This window comes from Rhineura floridana, chromosome 15, assembly GCF_030035675.1.
Source record: "Rhineura floridana isolate rRhiFlo1 chromosome 15, rRhiFlo1.hap2, whole genome shotgun sequence".
Lineage (NCBI taxonomy): Eukaryota > Metazoa > Chordata > Lepidosauria > Squamata > Rhineuridae > Rhineura > Rhineura floridana.
This window is the reverse complement of record NC_084494.1, coordinates 17,234,974-17,248,067: the sequence shown is the minus strand read 5'-3', so window position 1 is coordinate 17,248,067 and position 13,094 is coordinate 17,234,974. Positions and strand designations below refer to the sequence as shown.

Genomic DNA, 13,094 nt, shown 5'->3' with positions numbered 1-13,094 from the left:
TAGAGGAAGGCAATGGTAAACCACCTCTGAATATCTCTTATCATGAAAACCCTATCAATATATCCAAAAGATCCATAGGGTCGCCATAAGTAGTAATCGACTTGAAGGCATACAACAACAACAACACTCCAACGTTCTAGGGCAGGTTACAACAATTTAAAATACAATATTAAAAAATGTACTGCCTTCAAGTTGATTCCGACTTATGGCAACCCTATGAATAGGGTCTTCATGAGGTTGAGAAGCCAGTGACTGGACCAAGGTCACCCAGTGAGCTTCATGGCTATGTGGTCTCCCAGGTTGAAGCCCAACACCACAACTCACAAAAATAGGGTGGGTCCTAAAAATATACATCTCAGGTGTCAAATGTCAGGGTAAAGAGGTGCATCTTCAGCACCTCTATGGGAAGTTCCACAACTTAGGGTTTGCCACAGAGAATGCCCTCTCCCAGGCCACCCCCCCAACATCTGAGGGCAGAATACCAAAAGGGCCCCCTCTGCTGATCTCAACAACCAAGAGGATCTGTAGGGAAGGAGAGGGTATTTCAGATATTTGGGGCCTGTCATTTAGGGCTTTAAACCTTGAATTGGTCCCGAAAACAAACTGACAGCCAGTTATAGCAAATTACTGCTCTGTGACTGGTAAAACTACAGTTTCCAAAATTCTTGGAGGTGGGAATGTGCTTTAAATGTACAGCAAGCCCCCTAAGGCTACATGCACACCATTCATTTAAAGCATATTTGAGGCACACGGCTTCCCCCAAAGAATCCTGGGAAATGCAGCTAACCTCCCACTGCCAGCACCCTGAACAAACTACAGTTCCAATGAGTCTTTAGAGGAAGTCATGTGCATTAAATGTAGGATGAGCAGACAGCCTAAGCCTACCACTTCTCCCCGTTGGGTTTTGCTGTATGTCTCAGCTGGGTCAGATGCACCAGGAGATCCCTGTTCACTTGAGAGAGTGAATCCGGTGGGAGCAATTGCGAAAAAGGAGCCGGGCGTTTGTGCCAAGAGGCGCCGTGGAGCAAACGCCATGGAGAGAGATTTTCTGTGTGCCTTCGCAACTCTCCTCCTCCTCCCTCCTCTCTTGCACAACCTCCCCTGGTGAGCTTTCGCTCCTCTCGTGGTGTCGGTGCCAACAGGAAAGGCGGCGGAAGAACGCGGCTGCAGCTCCAGCTGGGCCTTTCCGTCGGATCGCTCCAGGCTTGTGGGCGTTTCTCTCTCTCTCTCTCTCTCTCTCTCTTCTCTTCTCTTCTCTTCTCTCCTCTCGATCACAGAAGCGCGCAGGAAGGAGAAAATGCCCGGAGAGACTTTCATCAGCGACCCGCCCTCCTCTGGAACTCGTCGAGGAAGTTTTTTTGGAGGGGTAGGCGAGGCTTGGGAATCCCACGTGGGCCGAAACTGACCAAATTTGGGAGCTGGTAAATAAATTGAAGCAGGCGGAGAAAGCAGAAAAGTCACGCAACTTTTGTGGTATGCGCGTGAGCGCAATGGCTGGTTTCTTTTAAAAGAGGCGATTTCTGAAGCCGAGGCGCGAACCGCGCAGCATGGAAGAGGACGACAGCCGGCTTGGAGGCGCCGGGAGTCTTTGGCAGGACACTTTAGCGATCGCTCTCACCCCCAGCAAGCCCGTCTCTGTAGAGAGCCATGGCACCCGAAGGGGCGGCGGCGGCAGCACCACCAGCAGCGGCGGTAGGGGCCGACCGCTGAGCGTGGTTTATGTCTTCACCGAGTATCTTGAAGAGCCTCTGCCTCTCCAGTGCTTGCGGGAAGCCTGCAGAGAAGTCCCGGGGAGTGAGCTGACGACGGTGCCTTTTGGCACGGTGGCGCTGGGGGACACTGGCACTCTGGACCGGTTCTACAATGCAGGTGAGCCCCTTTGAAACGCAGCCTCTGCTTTGACCAGGCAGCAGCCGGTGTCCGTTCGCCTCAAAACTGAGGCAACTCCTTGGAAGAACAAGTGGCATTTGGCATTGGGGGAAGGATGTAGCTCAGGGGCAGAGCATCTGCCTGCATGCAGAAGGCCCCACATTCAAGCCCCGGCATCTGCCTAGGTGGGCAATCCTGGAGAGACGCTGCCGGTGAATGCAGACAACACTAAACTAGATGGACCTACGGCTCTTCTTCTTGCCATGGTTTTCATTCATCCAAGTTGTCTCAGCAGAACAGAGTATTGTAGAGAGATGATGTTGCATGGCCTCTGAACAGCTGTAGGGCAGGCTCTCCCCCCCCCGTTGCAGCTTCTGGGGTGAAAAGCTTCACCTAGTGAATTTCTGCCCACTTACATAGTGTCCTGAAAGACCGCCGGTGTGCTCTGTGAAATGGGAGTGGAATTTATCTGCAGGTTTGAGCCTGTTCATTTAGGACTCAATAGTGACTAAGGTTTTCTTGCTCACTGCAGGTGTTAAATAATTTGTTTTGTTTTCATTATTACATTTCTATCCCACCTCTCCTCCAAAGAGCTCATGGTGGCGTACAGGGTTCTCCCTATTCCTATTTAATCCTTGCGGTAGGTAGGCCAAGAGACGGTGGCTGACCCAAGATCACCCAGTGAGCTTCATGGCCTGAGTGGAGATTTGAACTCTGGTCTCCCAGGGCCTAGTCTGTTACCCTAACTGCTGCACCACACTGGCTCTAGTGTATTAAGTCAGGAAGGCTGAATTGTTAGCAGTTACCCATGTTGTGAATAGTTGCTATGATGGTCTTGTACACATTATGAGCTTTCCATAGGAACTTGACACAGCCTGTACCTCATGTATTTTGTGAGCTTTTGTCGCACTGTTTAAATCCTCCCCCATCAATACCTGAGCTTGTGTACATGTGTATAAATCCAGGAGTGTAGTTGTTTGGTATAGTAGATCTATCATGTTCACCTTTACTTACGCTCTCTCCTTTGCAAGGGGTATATCTACCTGTTCTACTTAGTGCGAGAGACAGATCCAAATAACTGCTGAGTATTCTTTTTTCTTCTTCAAAAGGTTGGTGTTTCTTTCACCTTGTAGGTTTTGGTGCAATCTGAAATTATACAGCCACAAGAGTGGTGGATCCAGTGTGGATTTTTCGCATTCCGCAATGTTAAATTGAATATACCCCCCCATGTCATTCTGATCCTTTCCATGAGCTCATTTCAAAACAAAACCTTACAAAATTTATAGTCCTGAACTCAGAAACGCTTGCTTAACAACCCTCTAAATTTTCATGGTGATACACAAAACAGTCAGAGAATCGAGAGTTCAAAATGTAAAAAGAGAGGGGGGAAAACCCAGACCCCTTTTGGACTTTTTTCTGTCAAAGTTCTCATATTTTGTTGAAATTAATTAAAAATCAGCTGTGTTCACTGAGTACCTGTAATCCTATTATTGACCTTGCCCTGTCATGACCCCCAGACCCTCAAGGTACTGGGTTCATGCATCAGACTCAGACCCCGACCCTTAGGGAAATGAGACTGGAACCAAAAAGCTATTACTTCACCCTTGCCAAGGCTGTGTACGCTCACAACAACCCTGCAAGGTAGAAGGTAGGCTGCCACCACCCCTGTATACTGGTCCACTCAGAGCCAGGGGATCTCTGAGCCCAGAAGATATATAAAACCAAGGTCCTAAAAGGCAAGAGTCACAGTTACACTCCTTGCCAGGCACCTCTGGTTTAACACTTAAAATCCAAGCCTTTAACTTCTTAACCCTCTTTGGTAGTTAGTGACTGAGATTGGTCAAGGTACTGAATCCAGAATCACCCCTTCTCTCAATTGAACACACCAGGTTAAATAGAAGTAGCTTTATTAAGATATATAAGTGCACATAACATATAGCAGCAAGTAATCCTTTAAGACCATTCACCCAACAGGGGTTTAGGTTCTTACAAGAGAATTCATACACACAACAAGAAAATAACAAACTAACTCACCTAACTACTTACACACGAGGTAGTTGGTTGCGTGGCACCTCTCCTAAGAGAGATGGATGTTCAACATAAAGCAATGGAACCAGACATAGGTTGCCTTCCCATAAGCAACCCCTGGAACCATAAGGCAGAAAGGTTTGGAACTCTGGTGCCAGTCAGCATAGGCAGAGAACAGAGAACAAAGGCTATGGGTCTCTAGCCCTATACTTAAGGGAAAAGGATCCTAACGGTCCAAAATTAATTGACCAATCAGGAATTGGCTGATGTAACTTTCTTCTCGATGTTTCTCACATTTTCGCGCCTTCAGGCCCCCCTCCCAACTGTGTTTTCCAACTGTACAGGCCAAGGATGACCTTGGGTACCAGGCACTTGCTAATCAGCAAAGATAAACAGGTGCAGCTTGTTAAGGCTTCTCTAACCATCTTCAGCTGGGAAGTGAAACTCAAATTTGCAAATTGGCAAAGGCTTGTCTTTTCTAACTGTAACCGTCTCCCAGAGTCCCTTACTGGAGCCAAAGTATTGCTATTAGATTTTTAATAACTCATGACCATTACAGGTTCATGACATGCCCCATACTCTGACTGTCATCTTCTGCAGTTTAAAAGTTAAAAAATGCCTGACTGATTTTTAATTAATTTGAGAAATTTTACCTTAAACTCAATGATAACGTCAGGCATGCTCAGTAAGAACCAACTGTCAGTATGCTCAAAGCCAGACTCACAACTGCTGGGCTTGCCTAATCGGGGCCACACCCACACCAGACCTTGATTTCACTTGAGATAGTCATGGCTTCCCCCAAAGAATCCTGGGAAGTGTAGTTTGTGAAGGGTACTGAGAGGAGACGCCTATTCCCCTGACAGAGCTGCAGTGGCCAGAGTGGTTTAACAGTCAGCCACTCCAATTGAAGGTCTGTGAGGGGAACAGGGCATCTCCTAGCAACTCTCAGCACTCTACACTAACTACACTTCCCAGGATTCTTTGGGAGAAGCCATGACTGTGTAAAGTGAAATAAAGGTCTGGTGTGGATGTGGCCAAGGACAGCCTTGGTTTAAATTTGAGTGGGAGGCTACCTGTGTCTGCTATAGAATAAAAAGGTGGGGAAAACGCTGAAAAGCAATGATACTGTTCACAGTGTTTTCCTTTTGGAAAGTAAAAGGGGCTTCCCCTCTGTCCAGTGCCCACCCACCCAATCTCCTCCCAGTTTGGTCAGGTCTCCTGCTCCCTTGGTGCATTCACTATAGTTGCCCAATTTCCCTGCTTTTTAAAGTTTGATAGAAATATCTGTTGGCTATGGGAACACTGTTAAACCGCAAGGTTTCTTGCATATTAGTGAATTTCTTTCTAACTTACACAGTCTAACCTAATCAACACAACTCTACATTCCACTATGTTCAATGGGACTTAGTTCTAGGTATGCAGAGGATTGCAGCATAATTTTGTATAGCATCTCCTGTACTCCACCTTCAGAATGTTACGAATTGTAGATTGTTTTTTTTCTCATCATGTCCAGCTCTTTCTCTCCTTATTTGTTTTTGGGGGTTTGCTTAACATCCAACCTGAAGAAGAGTGCTGAACAACTTGGAACTTGCTAGTTGTTTTGTAACTTTTTTGTTGTTGGATCCTATAAAATATTATTCCTCTACTGTAACTTATAGAACCCCCTGTCCCCCCAGGGACTGATACATGGCCTGCCATTTTTTGACTGAACTTTGCACATGCTCCCCACAATTTTATTTATCATTCATAGACTGCACTTTCATATAAAATCCTGTGAAATGGTATAAAACACAGTACTGCAGTAAAAACAAGGAAAACATCAGACACATCAGTAAAACCCCATTGGTAAAGAATCTCAGGTTTGAAAGGCCTCTCTGAATAATACAGTTTTTAAAAGCCGTCTGAAAGAGAGCAGGGATGACTCCCACTGAACCTCTATTGGCAAGGAGTTCCACAGGGCAGGGCCTGCCGCACTAAAGTCTCGGTCCCTGGTAAAGGCCAGCTGAACCTCAGAGGTATGTGGGACCACCAAAAGTGCCCCATCAGAAGATGTTGGCTATTGCGTTGGAGCATAAGGAATCAGATGGTACTTTGCAACATACTGGGAGATAGAGATGGCATCAGACTGCTGATCCGTTTAGCTCAGTGTCATCCACAGTGGCTGCCGATGACTCTCCAGAGTTTTAGGCAGGGGCCTTTCCAATCATACTGGCCCCACCTTGCCAATAAGTGTGCAGTGTAGCGGTACTGAGTTAGATATGCCATGTTATTTCCTAAAACCAGGGATTCCTTGACAGATTGATCAATATTGATCAGGTTTCCTGAAGGTAGAAAGTATGAAACCCACTCTTCTAATTCCTCATGAGACAGGATCTTCCATATCGCATGTCCCATCCAACACATATGCTTGATGAGCCCTGCTCCGAGTTACTATGGAGCAGGCTTCTGATATCATTGGAACTTGTCAGACAAGCTCTCCTGCAGACTGCAGTGACCTACTGGGCGTATAAAGGATAAGGCAGTCTCTCAAGTAACCTGGGCCTGAACTGAATAGGGCCTTACAGGTTAGCAACAAAACCATGACCTTGATCTGGTAGCAGACTGGCAGTCAGTGCAAATCCCACGAGCAAGTTGTTATAAGCTGGCAATAGTCTGCCCCTGCAAGCAACCTAGGCACCATGTTCTGCAATCTCAAGGGTAGCCCAACATAGAGTGTGTTACAACAATCCAACCTTGAGGTTACTAAAGCATGGATAACTCTGGTTGAGCTATCAAATGTTGAGCTGGCTCCATTCATTTCTGGGAGATAAGGACCCAGAAGGTGGTGCACGCACAGGGATTACTGTTCTTTCCTTGGCCAGAGGTCTGTGGAGTTCTCCAGGGTACCATCTTGTCCCCCATGCTGTTCAACATCTACATGAAACTGCTGGATCAAGACATTTGGGCTGCAGCATCATTAGCATGCGGACGATAGCCATCTCTATCTTTCACTATTGTCTGATCCTGCAGGAGACAGTATCTGGGCTACTGTTAAGCGGCTGTGAAGAACAGGATGGGTCAGAACAAGCTGAAACTTAATCCAGGCAAAATGGGGGTCTTGGTGGTGGATCATCTGACTCAGGTTTGCTTGTGCAGCATGTCTTGGAGAGAGCCTGTCTTGCACTTCTCCTAAAAGATCAGGCCTCTTGATTTGGCATTCCTATTAAATGCTGTAGGTAATGAGGGGTGACTTCTTCCAATTTCAGCTGGTTTACCAGCTATGATGTTAGACTGTGCCATGGTTATTTATGCCCTACTTACCTTCAGATTAGACTACTGTATCAAGTTCTTAGTGGGGCTGCCTTTGAAGCTGCCTTTGGAAACTGCAACAGGAACACAATGTTGCAGCCAGAGTACTGACTGGAGTTAAGTGTATTGAACGTGTTATGCCTATTTTGTCTGATCTGTACTGCCTGCCAGTTTGTTTCAGATTCAGTTCAAGGGCCTGGTTTTAAAACCCTAAACAGTTTAGGGCAGTTTTTTTAAAAGAGAGAAAAGCTGGTGTTGTGAAGATGATGATGTGGGGAATCAAAGTGACTTTGATTATTTTCTTGCTTGGCTTTAAGAATTTGTTTATATCTTTGCACAAAGAGGCAGTGAAATGATTTGTCCATATGGATGCAGCGGGAAATGGACTCTTTAAACCAGGCTGCCCATCTGTGCTAGCACCTTCCCAGATTAATCAGTTTTAATTCCAGGATTCAGAATAACTATGCCTGTTCTGAACTGAATGATTGGCTGGGTCATCAAATCAAGCGCCCTCTGAGCTCCATGCAGGAAAATATGGAAAAGCTATTCCGAATACTAAGTGTGCAGAGAGATAGAGGAGGAGAGGAAGTCTATGTGTATGAGTGGAAACTGCACTATGGACAGAATAGAAGCCAAGTAAGTTTCATGGCAGTCACAAAGAGTGTGAGTAGAGCATCCTTCTAATTAGTTGCTTGCCGAACGAGTCAATTAACTTAGGGGAAAAGGTTGTCAAGCTGCCATGTGACTAGGAATGGGGGAGAAACTTGAATCAGTTCACATTTAAAGGTGAACTTACTTAATTTGCACTTTTGGAAACAATATTCAAACTAAAACACAGCCATCCTTTAAAATTCTCACTTCTCTGAATTTTGAAGTTTTATATTATGGAAAATTGCTTTACAAACATGTGTATTAGGAGAAATTCAGACTAAAATGCAGTGGGTGGATTTTCATAAGGACTTAAAAAATTGGAAACTGATATGGAAATGTGGAGACCATTTAAGATTGGAAAAATGAGAAACTGACAAACAGAAATTGACAGGTTCTCCCATCCCTACAGTTCCTGCATTGTATGCTTCAAGGACCCCTATTTACCAGGGACAACCCTGATTTTCTCTGTCTCTTTTGTCTTTTGGAAATGCCTTTTAAATATTAGTTTGTGAACGTGAATGCATGTTGCCTGTCTTTAGGCTTCAGCCACCTCTTCTGGATCAATATGAGATAAATCTCTGTGGGGAGGAAGGAGATGGACAGATGCATTTTTACTAGAGCCTGGCCTACCATTAGACAGAGTGAGGCAGCCACCTCAGGTGGCAGATCCTGGGGGTGGGGAGTGACAGTGAGATGCTGGAAGACAGAGCTGTGTGTCCCCAGTTGCCTGCTGTGTGTCCCCAAAGCTAGCCTGCTGACCACAGGTGAAGTGGAAAATTCAACTACCAGCCTAGTCAATATCTGGACATGGAATGGGAGGGGTGCCGCCTTGTTTTGCTCCCAAGTTGAATGACACCTTGGACTGGCACTGATCTTGATTCTCACATGAGCTCTAAGACACCATCTAATTATCTCTAGCAAAGAACCTAGCTTAAAGATCCAGCAGGGTCACTGCTTCTGGTCAGTTTCATTGTTTTCAAAGAGCTTATTAATAATCACAGAATCATACAAAATATATACAGTATAAAAATAGTTACTGCAAATAGTTTTTCTACATCGAATCTTTCAAAATTTGCTCTCAGTATTGCCGTTTACGTTGCCATACACATTGTTAATTCTCAGATACAACCTATTTTGATCATTAATACTCCAATGCTGCTATTTTAATCCAACTCATTCCAACAAAAATAGGTTTTTTTATAAAATAAAACTATTTTAAAAGTTATCCAAATAATCATTTCTCCTTTAGCAGGGGCAGGGAATCTTTTTCTTTTCTGTTGTGGACGGCATTCCGCAGAAACAATCCTTTGGGGTGGGGTTGCGACATGTCAGTGGTGAACAGGACCAGGGCCAAAAGTACATGGGATACTTCTTTTCTCTCTGTCACCCTCTTTCCCCTGTCCCCCCCCACTTTTCCAGCTGCAGGAAATTACAGTGAAGGCACATGACTCTCCATTCCTGTATTTACCTACTCCTACCTATTTTGGGAGAGCCAGTGTGGTGTAGTGGTTAAGGTGTTGGATTGTGACCTGGGAGACCAGGGTTTGAATTCCCACACAGCCATGAAACTCACTGGGTGACCTTGGGCCAGTCACTGCTTCTCAGTCTCATGACAACCCTATTCATAGGGTCTCTGTAAGCAGGAATCGAGTAGAAGGCAGTACATTTACATTTTTTTACCTATTCTGGGGCATTTCATTTTGGACTATTAAATATAATAACGTATCATAGGTTGATTGGGATTTGGGGTATGCCCTTTGTTTTTAAATTAAATATGATTTGTACAGGGCTAGTGATCAGCATGTAATAAACCCTCCTTAGGATGCATTTAACACATTTGACATTGCTCTTTGTCAAGAAGGCTAGAGAGCCAGTTATATTTATTTTGGAGGCAGGGAGAGAGCACAAGCACACCTTCAGAAACGAAGTGGCAAACGTTGCATATGAGACCATTGTGGGAATCCAGCTATTTGAACTGTGGGGACTGCAGTTGTTGCTCACCCACCCTCTCCTCCTGATATTCAGACATACAAACACACTTACGCTTCACAGTACGACAAACCTGATTGGTTTTATACCAGGGATTTTATAGATGCTCTTTAAACAACATCCTGCAGCTTTTAACTTCCCCAAAGTTTCTCTGCTAGGCCTGCCTGGAAATCAGTCAGTAGTAAAGCCCCATTAAAACAAGGTTATTGAGTTTGTTGCTAGCTAGGGACGGGGAAAATTTTCATTTAGTTAGCATTTAAAGCCAAATTTATCAAATTTGTATTTTCCAAACCAACATGGGAATCGAAACACAGCCATCCTTCAATTTACACTTACCTGAATTTTGCGATGCAGTTCTTCAAATGATGTTGATAGAAATGCATATATTAAAGTGGGAAATGTGCTTCAAATGAATATATAACTGAAAAATAACATGTACAAATGCATTATATTAGGAGAAATTGGCTGCAAAATGACTACATTAGTCAAATCCGCATACAAGAATGTGTTTACGAGGAGAAATTAGCTCAAATGCTGAAGAATTGTCGTGAAGGTTTTTTTTAATGGAAATTTCTGCAGAAATGTGGAGAACCACATTTAAGATTGGAAAAATGAGAAACTGAGAGGACCAAAGCTGACAGATCCTTCCATCCCTACTCCTAGCACAGGGTGACTTGAAAGTGATCACCTGTTGTCCTTATAAAACTAATATTCAAGAAGAAATGACAGAATGGTGGATCTGACCAACATGCAGAACAAAACATTTTATGAGTTGCCTCCAGGTTTTAGAGGGCAAAACACCCTCCACGCCCCCTTCCCACAGTGAGCCTTCCTTCTTACTGCAGCAAGTCCAGGGGGCTCCTGGGGCGTGGGCCCTTGATCAGTGCCCAACCAATTTGATCCTCCAAGCCAGCTCTGTGTACTGCAGAAACTGGCATAGCTTCAGAGGAGGGCAACCAGGATGATCAGGGGACTGGAAACAAAGCCCTATGAGGAGAGACTGAAAGAACTGGGCATGTTTAGCCTTGAGAAGAAAAGACTGAGGGGAGATATGATAGCACTCTTCAAGTACTTGAAAGGTTGTCAAACAGAGGACGGCCAGGATCTCTTTGATGGTCCTAGAGTGCAGGACATGGAATAATGGGCTCAAGCTGCAGGATGCCAGATTTCGACTGGACATCAGGAAAAACTTCCTAATTGTTAGAGCCATATGCCAATGGAACCAATTACCTAGAGAGGTAGTGGGCTCTCCAACACTGGAGGCATGCAAGAGGCAGCTGGACAGCCACCTGTTGGATATGCTTTAACTTGATTCTTGCATTGAGCAGGGGGCTGGACTCAGTGGCCTTATAGGTCCCTTCCACCTCTACTATTCTATTATTCTGCTGCTGGGCCAAGATGGGGAGGACTGGCAGAGAGGAGTGTTTACAGTTTTCTATAACAATGTCAGAAGATGATCAGGATTAAAAAAGAGGTTGAGAACTTCTACCAGCGCACTTTATCCTAGGACCCATTTGCCCCTTACATTTACAGCAGTATTGTACCACATGAAATGGTCATGGCTTCCTGCCATGAATCCTGGGAACTGTAGCTTGTTAAGGGTACTGGGAGTTGTTAGGAGATCCCTATTTCCCTCGAAGAGCTACAGTTTCCAGAGTGGCTTAACAGTCAATCGCTCTTTCCAGAGAACTCTGGGAATGGTATCTCTTTGGGGGTCATAGGGGTCTCCTTACAACTCTTAGTCTTAGCACCCTTCATGAACTACAGTTCCCAGGATTCATTGCAGAGGGCCAAGTGGTATGGTGCTGCTTTAAATGTAGAGTGCAGATGTGGCTCTAGATCAACAGCCCTTGCCACCTGGTTAGGTGAGAGACAAGATGGGGGGCTTGAGGACAATCGGGGGGGAGCTGGTGCTCTCTGTAATAATATCTGTCTGCCATCTCCTTCCCTGCAGATGTGGTTGTGGTGGAGATGAGCAACAGCCTGTGCCAGCCCTCGCTCTTCTATCACTTGGGGGTGCGTGAGAGCTTCAGCATGACCAACAACATCCTCCTTTGCTGTTACACTGATTTTCCAGAGCTGCAGGCTCTCCGGGTGAGTAGGGGTTGGTATGTAATTCTGTAGGTGGTGTGTCTTTACAGGGGTTCTTTTGAGCCACTGGACTGCTCAAGAAAAAAGGGTCAGCTGATCCGATCAGAGGAGCATCTGTAGGGCAGATGTAGGGATAGGGGGAGAAAAGTGCAAAATTTGGAAAGGTAGCTCTGTTTGTTGATTTGGCTTTAAATGCAAATTCACACTTTCCAAAACGATATGAGAACCAAAGTATTCTTCAAAATTCACACGTATCTGAATTTTGTTATGCAGTTCTCCAACCAAACAATGGGCTGTAGTCAGCTAAGTCCTACTCAGAGTAAACCAGCTGAAATGAATGAGCCTAAGTTAGTTATGTCTATTAACTTCAGTGGGTCTATTTTGAGAAGGACTAGTGATGAATACCACCCAACGTATACAAAAACTTATATTTTAAGGGGAAATGTGCATAACAATAATATATGGGTGTATAGTGCTGGTCTTTGACCGTAATAAATGATTGATTGAATATATTGGTGAAAATAACATACAAAAAGGCATTCTATTAGGAGAAATTGCTTACAAAAATGTGTGCATTTAGTCACAACTAATGTGTTTACAATGAGAAATTAGCAATAAAATGCTGAAGAAATTCCATGAGAATTAAAAGACGAGCCAATTGCTGCAGAAATGTGAAGAACTGAATTTATGTTTGGGGAAAAATGACATGGAAAGTAAGAGAACAGAAAATGACAGATCCGTCCATCCCTAGGCAGGAGTGGACTGTCTCAGGCTTGTGGGATCTATTTTGTTTTTTTACTAAAATGCCGAGGTCTATCAACCAGAGCCAGGTGCAGAATAGCATTTCAGTGCGATAGGGTGAGTAGACATAATATGAAAGAACAGAGTGCCTCTGAGCATATCCTTAGCCCAGTAATCACCCAATCAGCAGAGGTCGTGGTTTATTGAATTTGTATTTTCCCCTTCCTCTTAAAGGAACCCAGCAGCAAGCATAAACAAAACAGTTTAACAGGGAAAAGAAAAACATATGGAAGACAGTTAAAAACATTCCAAAGCAACAGTTACAGTTAAAAACATTTTAAAACACAGTTAAAAACGTACCAGAACTGGGCTCATAGTCATTCCACCCAAAACTCCACTCCTGGTTTTCCTCCGAGCTTTCTTCATGTCAGCAGTTT

General features: G+C 44.5%; 1 protein-coding gene across 2 annotated transcripts in view; it reads left to right on the top strand.

Moving 5' to 3' along the window:
• Positions 1-906: 906 nt before the first annotated feature.
• MAP3K6 (mitogen-activated protein kinase kinase kinase 6) overlaps positions 907-13,094 on the top strand; it is a 69,420-nt gene continuing 57,232 nt past the window's right edge. Inside the window, exons 1-2 of one of the 2 annotated variants that reach the window (XM_061597659.1) lie at positions 907-1,869; positions 11,780-11,919. In XM_061597659.1, the coding sequence (XP_061453643.1) occupies positions 1,548-1,869; positions 11,780-11,919 (462 nt within the window). In that variant the 5' untranslated portion in view covers positions 907-1,547. The remainder of the gene's footprint in view (positions 1,870-11,779; positions 11,920-13,094) is intronic. The other variant, XM_061597657.1, reaches the window with a different exon arrangement.